This window comes from Sus scrofa, chromosome 12 (genome assembly GCF_054392235.1).
Source record: "Sus scrofa isolate SSC_HxYL_T2T_F1_AM1 chromosome 12, Sscrofa_HxYL_maternal_Yorkshire_Landrace_v2.0, whole genome shotgun sequence".
Taxonomy (NCBI): Eukaryota; Metazoa; Chordata; class Mammalia; order Artiodactyla; family Suidae; genus Sus; species Sus scrofa.
In genome coordinates this window covers 932,755-951,129 of record NC_139394.1, presented here as the reverse complement: position 1 = coordinate 951,129, position 18,375 = coordinate 932,755, and the positions used below count along the sequence as shown (strand labels likewise).

The 18,375-nt window shown below is 57.2% G+C and overlaps 1 protein-coding gene and 1 long non-coding RNA gene across 40 annotated transcripts in view; one reads left to right on the top strand and one right to left on the bottom strand.

The window, feature by feature from the left end:
• CCDC57 (coiled-coil domain containing 57) overlaps window positions 1-18,375 on the bottom strand; it is a 97,551-nt gene that overhangs the window by 9,936 nt on the left and 69,240 nt on the right. For 18 of the 39 annotated variants that reach the window (XR_014820533.1, XR_014820531.1, XR_014820520.1 and 15 more), the window contains 3 exons: window positions 16,446-16,543; window positions 13,516-13,635; window positions 12,995-13,217 (listed from right to left, as the gene is read on the bottom strand). Coding sequence is in view for 16 of the 39 variants with exons in the window: in XM_084983286.1 (XP_084839412.1) it covers window positions 12,995-13,217; window positions 13,516-13,635; window positions 16,446-16,543 (441 nt within the window). In the remaining 23 variants the exon portion in view is untranslated. Of the gene's footprint in view, window positions 1-1,019; window positions 1,347-11,858; window positions 12,062-12,506; window positions 12,709-12,994; window positions 13,218-13,515; window positions 13,636-16,445; window positions 16,544-17,340; window positions 17,465-18,044; window positions 18,176-18,375 lie in introns of those variants that run through there. The other 21 variants (XR_014820519.1, XR_014820514.1, XR_014820536.1 and 18 more) reach the window with 11 other exon arrangements.
• LOC146397963 (uncharacterized) lies at window positions 7,571-14,895 on the top strand. The gene is made up of 2 exons (XR_014820596.1): window positions 7,571-8,234; window positions 10,852-14,895. It is a non-coding gene; the product is annotated as an uncharacterized LOC146397963 (long non-coding RNA).

Here is an 18,375-nt window from a genome sequence, read left to right as displayed (position 1 = left end):
CCCCGGTGACGCGGACAGGGTCTTTCAGAGCTTGCTGGCCACGTGGGCCTCGTCTTCTGTAAAACGTCTGCTCGAGTATCTTGGCTGTTTTTTAAAATGGGCCTTATTTGTTTCCACGTAAATTTTAATTTTCAATTTCAATTGTAAGAGCCTGCTGGCATTTTGATTTGGATTGTGTTAAATCTATAAATTTTGTAAGAAATGACCTCTGAACATGGAGACCGGGAATGGGTCCCATCTCTCCGTTACCCGGGTCTTAACTTTCTCTGCAATGGTCTTTTTTTTAAGCACACAGGATTTTGCTTAGTGTATCCCCAAGTATTTCATGGTTTTGGATGCTATCGTTAATGGTATTTTTATTGCAATTTCTAACAGATACAGAAATACAATTGATTTGGTATATTGATCTTGGATCATGGGCCTTTGCTAAAATCACTTTTTAGTTCTACTAAGGTTTTTTTGGGGGTATGCTATTTACGATTTTTATGTAAATAAAAATATAAATGTTTTACGTACTAGATGAGTACTATGTGAATAAAGACGGTGGGACGTCTTCTTCTTTTTTTGTCTTTTTGCCTTTTCTAGGGCTGCTCCCGCGGCATATGGAGGTTCCCAGGCTAGGGGTCTAATCGGAGCTGCAGCTGCCGGCCTACAGCCAGAGCCACAGCAACGTGGGATCCGAGTCGTGTCTGCAACCTACACCACAGCTGAAGGCAACACCGGATCCTTAACCCACTGAGCAAGGCCAGGGATCGAACCCCCAACCTCACGGTTCCTGGTCGGATTTGTTAACCACTGAGCCCATGACGGGAACGCCACACGGTGGGACTTCTTGTGCAAAATCTGTTTCATTACGTGGCCACAGCTCCACCAGCACAGCGTGGAATGGACATCAGCCTTTCGCCATCGAGTGAAACATTAGCTGTAGGCGTTGCCTAAATGCCCTTTATGGGGCAAACAAGTTCCTTTCTGCTCCTAAATTGCTGAGGGTTTTAAAGAAATCACGAGTGGGTGTTCCATTTGGTTAAATATTCTTCTGTATTTATTGAGACAATCATGTGGTTTCCCTCTTTTTATTTTTAGCCTTTTCTAGGGCCGCACCCAAGGAATATGGAGTGGAGGTTCCCAGGCTAGGGGTCGAATCAGAGCTGTAGCCGCCGGCCTACGCCACAGCCACAGCAATGCGGGATCCGAGCCGCGTCTGCGACCCACACCACAGCTCACGGCAGCGCCGGGTCCTTAACCCACGGAGCGAGGCCAGGGATCAAACCTGCAACCTCATGGATGCTCGTCGGATTCGTTAACCACAGAGCCACGACGGGAACTCCTGGTTTCCTGCTTTGAATCTGTAAATACAGCATACCGATAGTCTAACGTGGTGCCAACCTGCGTCGGTGTAGCAGGTCCGGATGTACCACCTTTATCGCGAGCTGCTGACTGTGGTGCTCTAGTGCCTTACTCAGCATTTCCCGGCCTCTGCTCATTGAGCACAGCGCCCACAGTTCCCGCTTCCTATAACGTCTGTGTCTCCCCGCATCTCGCCATCAGGACAGTGCTGGCCTCGCAAGACCAATTATCTTCTTCCACCCTTTAGTTTTTAAAAAATGAGTTTGGGTGGGATTAATACTATTTTTTTCTTAAGTATTTTATAAACTTCGCCAGTGAAGCCATCCTGTAATTTTTCACTGGCTGTTGGACATTTTAACCACCTCGTTGAATTTTCTTGTCTTTTTTCAGAGCACTGGGCTTTGTTTTGTAGGCGGTTAGGTTCCCTATTTGGCCATGTCAAAGACTCTTCTTCAGCTTTTAGGGTAAGTCCGGAGGCCGCTGGCTCTGGGCGCAAGATGTGGCTTCTCTGGGGCTGCAGAGGGAAGGCTGGAGCCTGAACACTGCCCCCCATGAGAGCCCTGGAGGTGGGGCAGCTTACAGGCTGTCGGTCCTTCCTTCGCCCGGGTTCACGGAGTTTGACTCTGTCCATCTACGGGCTGGTACCCAGTAAAGACGCAAGACAATCCCTGCACAGGCTCTGGGCGCTTCCTCCGCACCCCCGGCCGGCTCTGGACCCTTTCCTGCCATCCCAACCCTCTGCCTCCCCACGCTCAACTCCTGCTTCTCCCCCCGCCCCCCGGAGGGCGCTGCGTTCTGCTTGGCGTTCCTGTCGCTGTGCCTGCAGCCAGAAACCCTGGGGCGGGAAGCAGGGGATCCCAGTGGCGCCGCCTCTGTCTTCCCTCATTCAAGGACCACCGTCCTGGGCCCTCATCTGATGCCTGAAGCGGCTGTTTCACACACTCTGTTTATGGAGGGTGCGGCTGCCCAGTCCTCAGCCCGGCCAGAAGCGGGAGCGAGTGCTGGTCACGCTGTGGCCCCAGAATAAACATCACTAACCTATAAGCCCATCTGGCTCTTTCTTCAAGTATTTACTTTGTTTTAAAAGTTATTTCAACACAAGTGTTTTCCAAGTGCCAGCCGCACACGGCGTTGCATCGTGACAACTTCGAAGAAAGAGCTCACCAAGGCCTAGCTCGCCGTCTGCTTCTCGAAACCTTTCCTTCGGAGGGTCTCTGAGGGGAGAGACATCTTGGAAGGTGTCCCAAGGTCTCAGGGACACTTGAGGCTTTGGCGAGTCTCAGCAAGTCAGGCAGGCAGGCTGCGGGGGGCTGCTCAGCTCACACAGACCCGCGGTGACCCCCTCTGACCAGGACGCGGGTTCTCAGCTGCAAGGGCTTGCCCAGGGCGGAGCAGGCCTCTTCCGTGGCTGCGCAGCCTGCTCCCCCGCCTGGCCCCGTCCTGTGGGTGAGGCTGGCACCAGCAGAGCCCCTGGGACAGTGCCGATCATGGTGCCCACGGGCACGTCCCACTGCCGCCTACGGCCCGAGGCCCCGGAGCCCTGCCCTTCTGAGGTCTGGCTCTTGGAATATCCTCCCGCGTGGGGGGGGGGGAGCTTGGACCCCCACCCCGCCAGGCTCCCCCGGGGCCTGCCCGCCTCACTGTGACGCACCAGAAGCCCAAGTCCACCTTCTAGAACGGGGTCCCAGGCCCAAGGGCGCCTGCTTTGCACACAGGTGTGGGGACCACAGCTGGGAAGAAGCAAAGTAACGTTCCTGGTGAGTCTGTCCCTGGAATCACACACGGCTCTCTGAGGCCGTCTGTACCCGGATCACACACCCTCTTTTTGCTTCCCTCTAGTCCGACCACAAGCGGCTGCTCCCTCTGCCTGTCCCTCGGCCGTGGCTCTGGGCACGTGGCCCTGCTCTCCTGTGCTCAGAGCCCGGGTTTCGTGAGAAGCACGAAGCATCTGTGGGGAGGCCAGACTGAGGGCACACAGACAAGGTGACTCCAAGGTCCTGTGTTCAGAGTGTGTTTTTGTGTCCTCGGAGCACAGCTGGGCTGGCAGAGCCACGGCTGAGTCACGACCTGACTTGCGAGGAAGGCCCCAAACTCTGCTTCTCCACTCAGGAACACAAAATGCCAGGATGAGGGGGTGTCCTGGGCCCCCTCGGAGGCTGGTGACCCCTGCAGGCCGGTCCACTAACCACGAGAACGAGAATGGGGACGGGAGCGTCTGCTCTGCGGTGCCATCACTGCGACCCTCCCAGTGGGAGACAGACTCTGGATTTCCCGGCTCGCGCTTCTTCCTGGTCTGGGAAGGTGCCCTGCTGGAGGCCGCCCCCCTCCCCAGCCCAAGCTGAAGGGCCACAGAGACCACGTGCCACCTGGCAGGGATGGGTCTGGCTCCCGGGGTGCAAGCTCTCAAGCTGGGCAGTAATTTGGCCTGTCCTTTGATTTTGTAATTAGTTGCCAATATTCAAAAATGGGGAGGTCCCACTGTGGCACAGCGGAAACGAATCCGACTAGGAACCATGAGGTTGAGGGTTCGATCCCTGGCCTTGCTCAGTGGGTTGAGGATCTGGCATTGCCGTGAACTGTGGTGTAGTCACGGACGTGGCTCAGATCTGGCGTGGCTGTGGCATAAACCAGCAGCTATAGCTCTAATTAGATCCCCAGCCTGGGAACCTCCATATGCCGCAGGTGCGGCCCTGAAAGAAGACAAAAAAACCCCCCACAAAACCCCACAAAAAACGAAACACGGAAACATTCTGTATAGAAAACAAGATTTCCGGCATCTCTCAAAACCCAGGACGACCTCGCTTTGCTGGCCCCACGCTGCCATGGAGGGCAGCTGTGAGGTGCTGGCATCAACTGCCTCTGCTGGACAAGGCAGCTGCCCAGGCCCCCCACCCCCTGACCAGGCCAAGCACTGCCCGGTAGTCAGCACAGCCCTGCCCACCTGCACTCAGTCACCTGCTGCCTGAGCCACTGGCATCCGGGACCCTTCTCAGGTGGGCTCAGGGAATCCACGAACAGGGGACTGTGTGACCTTGGGAAGCAGCCTAGCCTCTCTGGGCCTGGCCTCTTTGTCTGAATGCCATCCCGGGGCTCCTGGAGCAGCTGGAAGAGGACACACTGAGGTGGGCAGAGGGACAGCTATCGGCAGCGGCGGTGGCACAGGGCACCAGCAGCAAACTCAGGCTGAGGGAGGGCGGGAGGGGCAGGGGCTGCCTGTTTGCTTCCTGGAGCCTCCGTATAGCCCGCGCTCTGATTCAGGCATCTCCCCGGGGAGATGGGTCCAGAAGCATTCCCGCCACACAGAGGCTAAAGATAACTTTGGATCAGCAGCCAGTTAACAGGCCCGTGCAGGTCGCATCTTAGCGCCTCAGGCAACCCGTGTTAAAGGCAGAATGTAATTCTGCAGAAAACCAATGTAATTTCTAAAAGAACAAAAACTTAGACACCCTCCCGCAACATGAACCCTGGACCTCTTTCATTCCCTCATCCTGGGGGGCCTCTTCCCCCCAGGAGGAAGCAGGGTGCCCACCTGCTGGGGACCTGAGATGGGCAGGCCTGTCCGCCCTGGGGCAGGGCCAGGAGGCCCTTCCTCTGGAAGGCAGGCGCTCACGTTCCTCAGGAGCCTCTGCCCATCATCTGCCTGGCCTCAGGGACAACCCTGGCCCCTGCGGGCCACCTGCAACTCCAGAGGGGGAGCGGGGCTTGGGACTTGGGACCTTGGGCAGTGGCCGTGGCACCAGCAGGCCCTCAGAAAATACAGGCTTCTAGCTGGACCTCCCTCTCTTTTTTTCCTTTGCTTTTTAGGGCCATCCCCTTAACGCATGGAGGTTCCCAGGCTAGAGGTCAAATTGGAACTACAGCTGCACCACAGCCACAGCAATGCAGGATCCGAGCCACATCTGCAGCCTACACCACAGCTCACGGCAATGCCAGAACCTTATCCCACTGAGCAAGGCCAGGGATCGAACCTGCAACCTCATGGATCCCAGCCATGTTCTTAACCTGCTGAGTCACGATGGGAGCTCCCTGGACTCTCCTCTGCATCTGTGTGTGAAAACTGGCCCTCAGCCCCACCGCCCACAGCTGGCCCTTCCCAGAGTACTTTTCTATCCTTTGCCTTGATTTCAAGACCGGAGCCAAGGTTCATTTCCTTCTGCTGCTGCCCCTCATGGTCGCCTTGCAAAGGCCGCAAAGCTGAACACCAAGCAGACGTCAACCGGCTGGTCTCACCCATCATTTAAAATCTGCAGCTTTTTTTTTTTTTTTGTCTTTTTGCCATTTTCTTGGGCCGCTCTCGTGGCATATGGAGGTTCCCAGGCTAGGGGTCGAATCAGAGCTGTAGCTGCTGGTCTACACCAGAGCCACAGCAACGCGGGATCAGAACCGCGTCTGCAACCTACAGCTCACGGCAATGCCAGAACCTTAACCCACTGAGAAAGGCCAGGGATCGAACCCGCAACCTCATGGTTCCTAGTTGGATTCGTTAACCACTGAGCCACAACGGGAACTCCTAAAATCTGCAGCTTAAAACCACCATTCACCCATCAGATTGGCCAAAAAAAGAAAAAGTTTGATGAGACACACCAGAACTGGAGTGAGGGAAGATGCCTCACGCCCGGGGCCATGAACATGACCTGTGCCAACCCTCCAAGGGTGATTAGGTAACCCGTCCTGGAGCGCGGTTTGCTCACCTCTGCCCAGTGGTGTCTCTCCGAGGCACTCGCCTGACTGCGCGCGCCCACAAGCACCCACACACACCGGCAGGGTCGCTGAAGCACCCAGGTGTCGTGAGCCGAGTGAAAGGTACCCACAGCAGGTCATTAAACTACTGAAAAGATCCATCGGCTCCGTGCCCACAGGCAGGGGAGATGCCACAGACAGGGGTCCAGGAAGCAGGGCAGGGCCCCCCGAGATCTCTGCTTCTATAGTGTGAGCCTGGCGTCTGCGGGAGAGGTGGGCACAGACTGTCACCTAAAACCCCAGGCGCTGTGCTGGTTTCCCAGCCACAAGGAGGTGTCACTCAGGCTGGACCAGGCCTGGGCCCCTCTGCTCCAGTGCTGCCCAGCCAGGCCACCTGCGCCTGCAGTGTAGACACTAGGCAGGCTGATGTCCCAACGAGCCCCTGGTCCACCGCCAAATGTCTCCACGGGCCAGGCCTGGCTCAGCTCTCCCAGGGCTGCCTGGCCGGCAGAGCCAGCACCCTGCTCTCTGCGGCTGCCCTGGCTGAGCGCTTCTGCTCTGAGAGCGCGGCTGGTCGTTCTGGATGGGTTATTTACACATGACTGGCCCCTGCCACGGTGCTTCAAAATACCTTTTCAATTGGGTTATTTATGAGGTCAGAAAGAAGAAATCTGAGATTTGAAGGCTATGACCTTCTAGCCAGTTGTAAACAGTTCCAATTCGGTATAATTGCGGCCTGACTCTGAGGCACTGAGGTGCCCCGGGGCTGAGCTTGGGGCCCAGGTGATGGAACCTACCTGCCGCCCACCCGCCCCAGGCTCTGGTCCCTGAGCTGCAGACACGGCCCTGCTGGGCGCCCATGCTTCTTGGTTATCTGCTTGCACGATCTGACTGACTGCCTATTGTGTACCTGCCTGTGCTGGCCAGGGGTCAAGGGTCAAGGAAGATGCAGTTGCAGACCCCCCACCCCGCCCCGCCCGCATTCTCCCATCGACAGAACAGAACCAAGATAGGTGACACAAACAACCCGTGGTGTGGAGGCTAGTGCTGGGGAGAAGGGCGGGCAGCCGGGTCGGGGCTGAGCCCTGGGAGGAGGTGGCCAGGGCGGGCTTTGCCCGCTTCAGGGAAGCAGCAGGTGCTGGGGAGAGGAGGGCCGGGGGTGCCCGCATATGCACAGGGCTCCGCAGGTGCGGGCAGGAGGGGGTGGGGAAGAGTCCCGGAGCCACTGCTACCAGGAAACGTGGGGGCGGGGGCAGGTCTGGCCAAGGGTCTGTCCAGATGCAGCGAGGATTAGGGTCAGAGGAGGCTGGGCGCACTCCTCGGATCCAGGACAGTGAGGGACGGGCTACAGTGGCCCTGGGGTCTGCGGTGCCGCGGGGTGATCCAGACCCCAGGCCAGTGTCCAGGCCGGGGGGGGGGGGGGGTCAGGCTGCGGCTCGGCCTTGAGACCCGCTTGCAGCAGCACGCGGTCAGGCTCACAAAGGGCCAGCAGTGCGCATGTGCGGCGTGGGAGGGGGCGGGGCGCGGCCCTGGCTCCACCCCCAAGCCCGAGGGGCTGGGCCTTCCCCCTGCGCTGGAAATACCCCGCCCGCGGCCCCGTTCTTAACGCCCGCGCCGACCGCACACGTGGTTCAACGGCGTGGGTCCCACTTTCAACTCTGCGCGGGAGGGTGGGCCTGCCTGTCCCCCGCCACGCGCTGAAAATGTAAAGCAGGCGGCGCACAGGGCCTTCCAGTTTCAGCACCGAGCTTCCGGAGCGGCCGACCGGCCGGGGCCCCCGCGGGCCTCCCCGTCAGGAGGGCCAGCACGCTCACGGCCTCAGAGCTGTGGCCACCGCTGAGGGCGCCGGCCAGGTTTTCAAAAGTACTTTACACAAAGTGGAGACACCCCACGGTTGCTCGGTGAGACCGGCTCAGTGTTCAAGACGCAAGGAGAGGAGACGGGGGTACCTAAGACGGCGAAACGGCATCGATTCCAACCTTCTTTCCAACCAAGTCTCTCTCAAAGCCGAGGCAGCAGTGCACCGCTCCCGCCGCTCACCGCCAAGAGCTGCCTACCGTCCTGGGGGCAGACCCGGCGGCGGCCCACCCACAGCCCCTCCCGGCTCTTCTGCCCTGGAAGCCTAACCCTGTTTGGTTCCAGGCAGTGGGTTCTCAGGGTCTGCAACCGTCTCCCTGAGACCCATCAAGGGAGGCTGCATGACCCAGGTGAGATGGAAGAGGGGGGCCTGTTGGGAGCTCCGGGAAAACCTTCCTTTTCCGATAAAAAGAGGGCAAAGCAGGGGGGGAGAGGGAGGCCTTCTGCCGTGATGCACAGAGCTGCGGCAGCCCTCGTGGAACCCTGGGGAAGGAAGCGTCCCAGTGGAGCCAGCCCGAGGCCCACTCACTTCCGGCCTGGACGTGCACGGTCTCAGTCAGGGTGTCCCGCCGCTGTGTGTGCAGGCTGCCTATCAGGAAGGCTACCACCTTGGCCCTCTCTCGCCCATTCAATGACCACAGGTAATTTTCTATGGGTGTCAACAGACAGAGGTTGGGAAGCGTTCTGTCTCTTTCATCAGGCTGTGCCACAACTTGTACCCAAAGCATTTAAACGAACGTGCAGTGCCTCCTCCCCTCGGCCGGCCCGTCCCGCCTCTGGGCTGCTCCGGCTGCGCGCAGTGGCGCCGGCCCTGCCCTGTTTCCTCCTGCAGCCCGAGTGGGCTCCTCTCGCCCGACCCAGGCGCTGTTCTCTCGGGGCTGCGCTGGGAGGCCGTGCAGATGCTGCAGCCCCAGAGGGAAGACCGACACGTGCCCTGGCCCTGGCCGCCTGCCGCGCGAGAGGGACGAGTCCCCCGGGTCTTCCCCTCGCTCCCCCCGGAGCCTGCACCCCCACCCCCACCCCCGCCAAGCATCCCTGTCTCGCACTCTCCCACCTGCGGACAGACAGGCTGCGCCTCCGCACCTTCCTGCAGGGTCGTCCTTGAGCTGTGGCTGCCGCCGGCCCGGCCCTCCGGGCGCTCCAGCCAGAAGGCTGGGTGACAGCTCCAGCGCTCCCTGAGGTGCCAGGAGGCCACGGTGCCGCTCTCGCTCCGGCCTCACGCAGACGACGGGCACTTGGCCGCCCGGGGCCAGCTGACCACGCCCCGCTCCCGAGAGCGCCGCCGCCGCATCAGCACACAGGACACACGTGTGCTCAGCTCCAGGCGCACCGCACTGCTCGCACCTGCTGTGGTCAATCAGGCTTTAGGGCCGCCCAGCACACACGCAGTTTCCACCTGGCCTGGGGCGGCTTTCAAGCCGCAGGCAGCAACGAGCTGCAAAAGCCCAACGTGTCACATGGGGCCCTAAAGGAAAGTTGCTGAACCGGATGCGGCAACTGCTCCAAGGCGGCCGGGGAGGCAGAGGTGCTTGGCCTTTGCCGTCTTTGTTTTGCCCTCATCAGTGGGATTCGAGGCGGACAGCCTCTGCTCATCCAGTTCTGTCTCCCGTCCCAGACCCCCCGGCAGTGGCCAGTGAGATGTCACCCTTCAGGCCAGCCATCAGGCCGTGCCCTCTGAGGGTAGCCGGCCTGCTCGGACAGCTTTCAAAGTCCCCCTTTACCCCGGGGCTCCTGGGTGGTGTCAGGGCAGATGCAGGCGTGGTTGCTTCTTAATCACGGGGCCTGGGGTTCGCTAGGCCTCCTGGGCTGAGACTGGGTGTGCGGCCAGAGTTCCCTGCCGGCCCCCGGAGCTCCGGGCAGTGCGGCCCAGGACCTCGCACGCTCTTCTCCAGGCTCCGCACCTGCTCCCCTCTTTCTTTGCTGTGTCTCTCTGGGTAGCGGGTATTAGGTAGCGTCACTCCAGTGAATTCTACTGAGTTCTTAACTTCAATAATTCCATTTTCCTTCTTCTTCTTCTTCTTTTTTTTTTTTTTTTTGTTGTCTTTTAGGGCCATACCTATGGCACATGGAGGTTCCCAGGCTAGGGGTCCAATCAGAGCCTTTGCTGCTGGCCTACACCACAGCCACAGCAATGCAGGATCCGAGCCGCATCTGCGACCCACACCACAGCTCATGGCAATGCTGGATCCTTAACCCACTGAGTGAGGCCAGGGATCGAACCCACATCCTCTTGGATACTAGTCAGGTTTGTTAACCACTGCACCACAACGGGAACCCCCACTTTCCTTCACCTCTTAGAGCTCTCTGGTTCTTTCTTAAGGCTGCTTGGCTTTTCTGTTTCCTTCTTCCTTGACTGTGTTTTCTTGCTGGCATTTTACTCATTTAAACATGTGGGCACAGTTTCCTGTACCCTGGCCTCATCCCTGGTGCCTCGCATGCATGCTGTTGCTAGCTCTCGGAGACGCCACCAGCTCAGAGTCACTCTAAGTTAAAGTTACAGGCCAACCAGGGTTTCAGCTGGAACTAAACAAGTAACAACCTTCCCGCTGCCACCAGAGCCAGGCCCTCGGTCCTTCCAGCACAGGGAGGGCGTAGCCCTTTGAGTCCAGCGGTGGGGACACCCTGGGCTGTGCTGCTGTCGCCTGAACTCATCACCTTCCTGACTTTTGACGCCTCCTAAGCATGTTTCCACTATTTTCTTTTCTTCTTTTTAGGGCCACATCTGCTGCATATAGAGGGTCCCAAACTAGGGGTTGAATCAGAGCTGCAGCTGCCGGCCTACACCACAGCCACAGCAATGCCGGATCCGAGCCTCGTCTGCATCCTACTCCGCAGCTCATGGCAACGCCGGATCCTTAACCCACTGAATGAGGCCAGGGATCGAACCTGCAACCTCATGGTTCCTAGTTGGATTCGGTTCCACTGCGCCACGATGGGAACCCCATGCTTTCACTTTTTATTCAGCAGGTTTCAGTGCAAGTCTCAATCCAGGCCCTCGGTCTGTCACATTATGAGAAACGAAAGCCTGGAGACTGATACTCAACTGAAGCGTATTTAAATGTGAAGCAGAAAGAAAAACACTCTCTCACATACAGGCCTCAGAGAGTTTCTCATATAAAAATTCTCTTTTAAAATTATGTTGGGAAGAGAAAAACGGATCTTAAGAGGCTCCTATGAGATTTTGAAAGCAAATACGGACAAATTATAGGACGCAGTCAAGTGACTGTTGTCCAAAAGATAGCTGCCTGCAGCCAACTGCTACCGCTCGAACTGAACCCAAGGAAAATACAGGCAATACGGAAGTTGCTAAGTCTTAAGAACGGTACAGGTGAAATGAAAATAGGTCTAAGTAGTTGAGGAAGAGTGAAAACGGAGCGGGTAACTTAAAAACAGGCAGAAGGCGACGAAAGAGGTGATCTACCCAACGAGACTGGAGACAGTGCCTACGAGCTGCCAAGCACAGGACACAAAGACCGCCAGAGGAGGGCGCTGACAGAGGAGCAGTTCATGCCAGCGGGGCCACGCCGATGGAAGCACAGAAAAAGCCCAGGGCGCCAGGCTTTCTCAGACGCCCAGAGAGCGCATCTGGGCTGCAGAGCCCCAGGGAGACGGATGGACCATCAGTGGTCGCAGCTGTAGGAGTACAGTCCTGTCAGAAGAAGCATGTCTTATTCTCCAACCAAGATGTAAAAACAGCAGAAATCACTAACTAAAAGACAGCCCCCCCCCAAATCACATGACTCTGGAAACAGCGAAAACCCATTTGAGGAGTTCCCTGGTGGCTCAGTGGGTTAAGGACCTGGCACTGGCACTGCTGGCACAAGTTCAATCCCTGGCCTGTGAACTTCCGCATGCCATGGATGCGGCCAGAAATAAATAAGTCGATATAACGTGTGTCTGACAAAACCCCCCATGGGCAAAGTCAAAAAACAAATGGAAAACCATGGAAAAATATTTGCAGTTCATGTCTCAGAAAAGGTCTACTTTCCAATTTATATAACAAGCTCTGACAAATCAATAAGAAAATTATTCTAAACCCAATGTACAAAGGGGCAGAGAACTGAAGACAAGGAAAAGGAGGCAGCTCCAGTGTGAAAAGATGCACACCGTCCCCCAGGAGAGACACCACTTAAAACGACACCTGTCGGCCTGGCAGAGCTGCGCCTTGATGACACTGCTGCAGAGAGAGGGTCTGGAGGAAGAAGCTGCCCAGCCTTTGCTGGGTGGGCATCAATTGGTTCCCTCTGATGGAGCCCAACCGACATCTTTCCAAACTAGAGAAGCACGGCCCTGTGGACAGAGCCATCCCTACTTTGGGAATTTACATTTACGCCTTTTTTTTCCTTGGCTTTCTAGGGCCGCTCCCGCGGCATATGGAGGTTCCCAGGCTAGGGGTCGAATCGGAGCTGTAGCCGCCGGCCTGCGCCAGAGCCACAGCGACACCAGATCGGAGCCATGTCTGCGACCCACACCACAGCTCAAGGCAACCCACTGAGGGAGGCTAGGTATCGAACCCGCAACCCCATGGTTCCTAGTCAGATTTGCTAACCACTGAGCCACGATGGCAACTCCCCATTTACGCCTTTTGGCATTAATTTGCAATGGCCAAAGATGGAACTCACCCCAAACGCCCATCCATGGAGACTGACCCCGGGAAGCGGTGAGCTGACCGGGAGGGGCTCCAGGTTTGCTCCCTACCCCGGTTCCCTTCTGTCCACATCTTGCTACATCTGATCTCACGCAGTTCCCACAAAGGTGCCCCTTCGCAGTGGCAAGGGTTGAGCGAGTTTCCTACCCTGCCAGGCTGCCCTGGGCCTCGGGAGCCTGAGAGGACACAGAAGCCTGTCCCTCCCAGAGTGACAGACGGACCGTGCGGTGCCCCCCCCACCGCCCCATGGAGCCATGGAGGGTCCCAGGGACCCGAGGGCACCGCCGTGTAGACACAGGGATGTCAGCCGGACCCTGGGCTGGGAGGCATGCTCCGTCTCCAAGGGCCACTCAGGCGTAACTCAGAGGACAGGACTGCGGGATGGAGATTCCTAAAGCACCACGCGGCGGCCTGCAGGCAGCCAGCATCCAGATCGAGGGTCCTGGCAAGCTCATCACCTACCTGCAGGGGAGTCGTCCTGGGAGGTGAGGCCAGAAGGGCTGGACCCCAGGTCCAGCAGCCTCCATGTGTCCTGGAGGGAACTGCTGGCCAGTGATGAGGAGCCCTGGCTGTGGCGGCCGCTCGCCTCCTGGAATTCCTGAGCCAGGCGCGGCCGCGGAGAGCGGTTCTCCCTCCGAGGGGCTGGTCTGCAAGTCACCGTGGAGATGCCGCGCTGCCTCTGTGACTGTGAGGAAAGAGGAGTAACCCTGGGAGCTGCCCTCTCTCCTCCTGGGGTGAGACAGAGAACGTGGACATTGAAACACGAGAGGCGACCCAGACGGAAGGGGTGGGACTGGGGACCAGGGCCAAGCCCAAGGCCCTGTCCCTACAGCTGCGAGAAGGCCCCGAGGGTCGTGGGCTCCGGGGTCCCAGTTGGGGTCCCAGTCTTCCCAGGACCCAGTCCAAGGCACTCCCTTGCCCCCGGGGGGCGAGGTCACTCAGGGCGCAGCCGCAGCTCTGGCTGCAGGTGCTTCCGAGCCTACCAGTCCTGGTCCCGGCGCGCAGCCTGGCCGAGCATCCCTTCTGTGGACGGTCTGTGCCAAGCGGGCTTGGCTCTTCCCGGAGCATTCGGACACACCTTCTTTCTTGGCATTCTTCGAGTCCTGTCGTGGAAATTTAGGTAAAAGAAAGTCAGCAGGTCGTCGATGGGCTGCGTTACTAAGTCTTCCCTCAAGAGGAGGAAGAACCATGTTCCCCAAATTTCTGGTGTTCGGGACTCACTGGGCTCTGGACAAGTCCAGAGCAGGGACCAGGACGGCTGGTGGCTGATGATCTCAGTACCTCTCCAGCCCTCCCGGAGGCCAGGCACCTGAACGCCCCTCAGCTCTCCTGCAGTGCCCAGGGGGCCTGCACCTCGCTTTTGGGGCAGGTCTTTGGTGCCTAACTGAGCAACTGAGCCCCTGGGGCCCCTGCAGCCTGGACCCTCAGCACATCCTCCCGCAGGGGAAGCCCCTGTGGAAAGGCAGTCGGGTGGGTCAGCAAGGAGCATGGAAGCCCTGGACTGAGCAGAGAGTGGGTCACCTGCTGCGGGGCTGCCTTTCCTGCTCAAGCTGATTTAAGTTTTGAATTTTCGGCCAAGTAGTAACACATGCGTGTCTTTTGGTTTTGACTCCCAGTGCCTGGGTGGTACTGATAACAAGCACCTTCTTAAGTTTGTTGACTGACTCATGGAGATTCTTCCTCGGTGGCTTCTGCCTATCCTTTGCTTACTTTCCTACCAGTTATCTGTCCCTTTTCTTTTTCCTCCCTCACTTCCTTCCTTCCTTTCATTCCTTCTGCCACGCTTGCAACATATGGAAGTTCCCAAGCAAGGGGTCAAATCAGAGCTGCAGCTGCCGGCCTACGCCAGAGCCACACCAGATCTGAGCACAGTTGTGACCTATGCCACACCTCGAGGCAGCACTAGGTCCTTAACCCACTGAGGAGGCCAGGGATGCAACCCACGTCCTCACAGACACTGTGCTGGGTTCTTTTTTTTTTTGCTTTTTTTTAGGCCTGCTCCTGCGGCATATGGAGGTTCCTAGGCTAGGGGTCTAATCCGAGCTACTACTGCTGGCCTACACCTCGGCCACAGCAACGCAGGATCCGAGCTGCGTCTGCGACCAACACCACAGCTCATGGCAATGCCGGATCCTTAACCCACTGAATGAGGCCAGGGATCGAACCCGCATCCTCATGGATCCTAGTCAGATTCGTTTCAGCTGCACCACCCCGGGAACTCCCATGCTGGGTTCTTAACCTGCTGCGCCCCAAGAACTCCTGTCTGTTCTTTTTCTTACTGATCTATGGTTCTTTTCTGCATGTTCTGTCGCTTCCCATGCACCATCACCTATTACCGGGAATAAAGAGGAACCAAACGGGGATCCCAGTCTTCTTTTCTCGAATTTTAAGATGAGTTACCTCACTGGGTACAAAGAACACAAGACAGTTTTACAGCTTGAAGGACATCGATCGAGTTTAATAAAGTATCTCACGTACTAGAAAGAAGTGGGGCTCTAGATAACAACATATGTTCTACCATAACCTTCACGGATGACTTGGGAGCGATTTTTTTCTGAAAACATCCATCTAGAAGTTGAGGCAACCCGTGCAGACGACCTCAAAGCTACCAGCTTTCCACCGCCGCCCGCAGCGGGAGGCGGAGGCCCCTGGGCGCAGGCGCGTCCGTGCGCCCACGCGCGCCCGTGGGGCGAGTCGGCCGGGCGCTGCCCCCCCACCCCGCGCCCGGGGCCGCTCGGCCTTCCTTCCTTCCGGCCTGTTTCCCTCTCCCCAGAGGCCGCCGCCCCGGTTCCGGGGCGCAGCCCCCACGCGTCTCTGCCCAGGCCCCAGGCCGACCTCGCGCGGTCGCGGGCCTGACCCCGCCCTCTGCCCCCACCCGCTCGCCCGCAAGCGCCGGCGCGGACTGGCTGTCGTCATGGCGACGGAGCGCGGCCGCCGCAGGCTAAGCCCCGCCCTCGCGCCGCCACGTGCGCCCCGCGGCGGGGCCTCTACCCCGCCCGCCGCCTCCGTCGCTTCGGACCTGCGGCCCCTGCCCTGCCCGGTGGCCGCCCCCGCCCGGGCTCGCTCCTCCTCGCCAGCCGGCCCCACCCGCACCCGGGACGGACTGTCGCTGCTGCTGAGAGCAGAGCAAACGCACGGCACCTCGCGGCCCGGGGGCCCTCGTCTCTCACCTGCCTATTTATTTTTTTCTTATATTTTCTGCCTCTTTATTTCTTTAAATAAACTGCAAAGACAGAGATACACTGGGAGTCTAGGTGTAGAACACCCATAAGGATTAGACTGTAGACTTTAGAACGCTCCCACATCCTTTAAAGAAACTGAGCATCAGGCGTTGGAAGAGGACAGACACGTGCACACGCACAGCTCCAAGGCACTAACTAGTCAGAGTGAAAATCTCGCGAAGCACAGAAAAGAGAGGCAGGAACACCGCCACCCCCGCCGAGAGCAGAGGGCATCTGGCACACACAGGCTGTGACCCCCGAGGACGGCCCCCGCCTGGCTGTCTGGGCCGGCGGACAGAAGCTATGTGAAAACGCATCTCCATGATATAGTTTTAATTTTTAAAACCGGCAGGAGGAGTTCCCGTGGTGGCGCAGTGGTTAACGAATCCGACTAGGAACCATGAGGTTGCGGGTTCCGTCCCTGCCCTTGCTCAGTGGGTTAACGATCCGGCGTTGCCGTGAGCTGTGGTGTAGGTCGCAGACGCGGCTCGGATCCCGCGTTGCTGTGGCTCTGGCGTAGGCCGGTGGCTACAGCTCCGATTCAACCCCTAGCCTGGGAACCTCCATATGCCGCGGGAGCGGCCCAAGAAATAGCAACAATAACAACAACAACAACAACAAAGACAAAAGACAAAAGACAAAAAAAAAAAAAAAAAAAAAAAACATTTCTTAGATCAAGGAGTGTTACCTACCTGAGTTGTGAGACGGGGCTGCAGCTGTCCCAGGGGTGCCTGAGGTGCCTCACCCACGCCGCCCGGTGCCTCGGCGACAGGGAGACCAGCCGGCTTCCCTGCGAATGAGATGAGGGAGCGGGTTTGTCGTCTGTGTGCACAACCCTTGGGCTTCTTGCATGCTGAACAGAGCCCCTGGCCCTTCTCTCACAGAGACTCGGGGTGGACAGTCGTGAGGTATGTGACACAGACTGGCATTTCAGCAGAATTTGTGAACACGCAGAAACTTACTGCGGCTTCTCCAAGTGGCTGTAATGAACACACACGTTCACAGACCCCGAGACACACCCTCTCAACAGCACCCAGATGGAGGAAGCAAAATTTAAGGGTGTAAACTTGAGGACTGCTCTTGTAATCAATCAATGCTTCGGCATTCGGCCTCACTCGGGAATGATCTAGGCATCAAGTGAATATGCCCATCAAGTCAATTTGTGTTCTGTTACCTAAGACTCTTGGAGATTCATCTTCAAGATGACATGCTACAAAACATAATTACTATTGAAACGGTATTTCTCAGAATAACAAATCAACCTGGTTAAACAGAGGTTACTGAGGGCTCAGAGTCTGTGTGGAAGTTAGGTGAAAACCAATAAAGGCAGCCTCACTAAATCGGAGTTGGGGGGCACAAGGGGAGCCCTCACCCGAGTCCTACTCCCATCAACACAGACCCCAAGGGACGAGACCACCTCCCCCCTCCATCAGGAAATGAAGCTGCTGCACTGCCCCCGGCGGGAGGAAGCTTTTCTCCTCGCCCAGCAACAGCCCAGCCAATGCGCTGTCACAACCCAGCCAAAACAAGCCACCAAACTCTAAGGTCTCAGTTTCCTCCAACGAACTTTCTGATTTTTTTTTTTACCTCTGCGCCTGTGGTATATGAAGTTCCTGGGCCAAGGGTCAAATCGTAGCTTCATCTGCAACCTACACTGCAGCCTGCAGCGAGGCTGGATCCTTAACCCACTGAGCAAGGCCAGGATTCGAACCTGCATCCCCACAGAGACAATGTCAGGGCCTTAACCCACTGGGCCACAGTGGGAACTCCTGGACCTGTGACAGCCCTTCCCAACTGCCCCTTCTTGTCTACGAGTTTCCTCTTCTTTGTCTCCCCAGACCTGCATGGAGTCCATTATAATTGTATGTCCCAAATTGCAGTTCTTTGCTGCTCCTGAATAAACCCATTTTGCCTATAAAATAACTGGCTGTTTTACTGTTTTAGGCTAATAGTTAAAACTATTGATATTGACCATATTGGAAACTGAATCAGGAGTTTCCGTCGTGGCTCAGCAGTGAACGAACCCGACTAACATCCATGAGGACACGGGTTCGATCCCTGGCCTCGCTCAGTGGGTTAAGGGTCCGGCGTTGCTGTGAGCTGTGGTGTAGGTTGCAGATGCCGCTTGGATCCCGCATGGCTGTGGCTGTGGCTTAGGCTGGCCGCTACAGCTCTGATTTGCACCCTAGCCTGGGAGCCTCCATATGCCACAGGTGCAGCCCTAAAAAGATGAAAAGAAAAGAAATTGATTCAGAGGAATTTTTCAAAAGCTTACAGATTCCTTCATTTACCGAGAGCAGGGACGGACACTCTGCAGTTCATGAACATCTGAGCTTAGTTCCGACGCCACAGTCCTGAGATGGGGCCTAAAGGAATGCATCCCTTTGTTCCAGGTGATAAAAGGGCATGTGAAGGACAAGATCTGGAAATGAATTTATTTTCCTTAGTTTATAATACCCAAGTTTAAAGGCTATACAATCTAGAAGATACACAAATGGCTAGCAAGCCATCAAAAGACAGATGCCCAACATCATTCGTCATCTGAGAAAGGCAAAATCAAAACGCGCTGAGATGGTCCGTCGCACCCCCAGGACGGCTAAGACCAAAAAGGCAGAAAGTAAA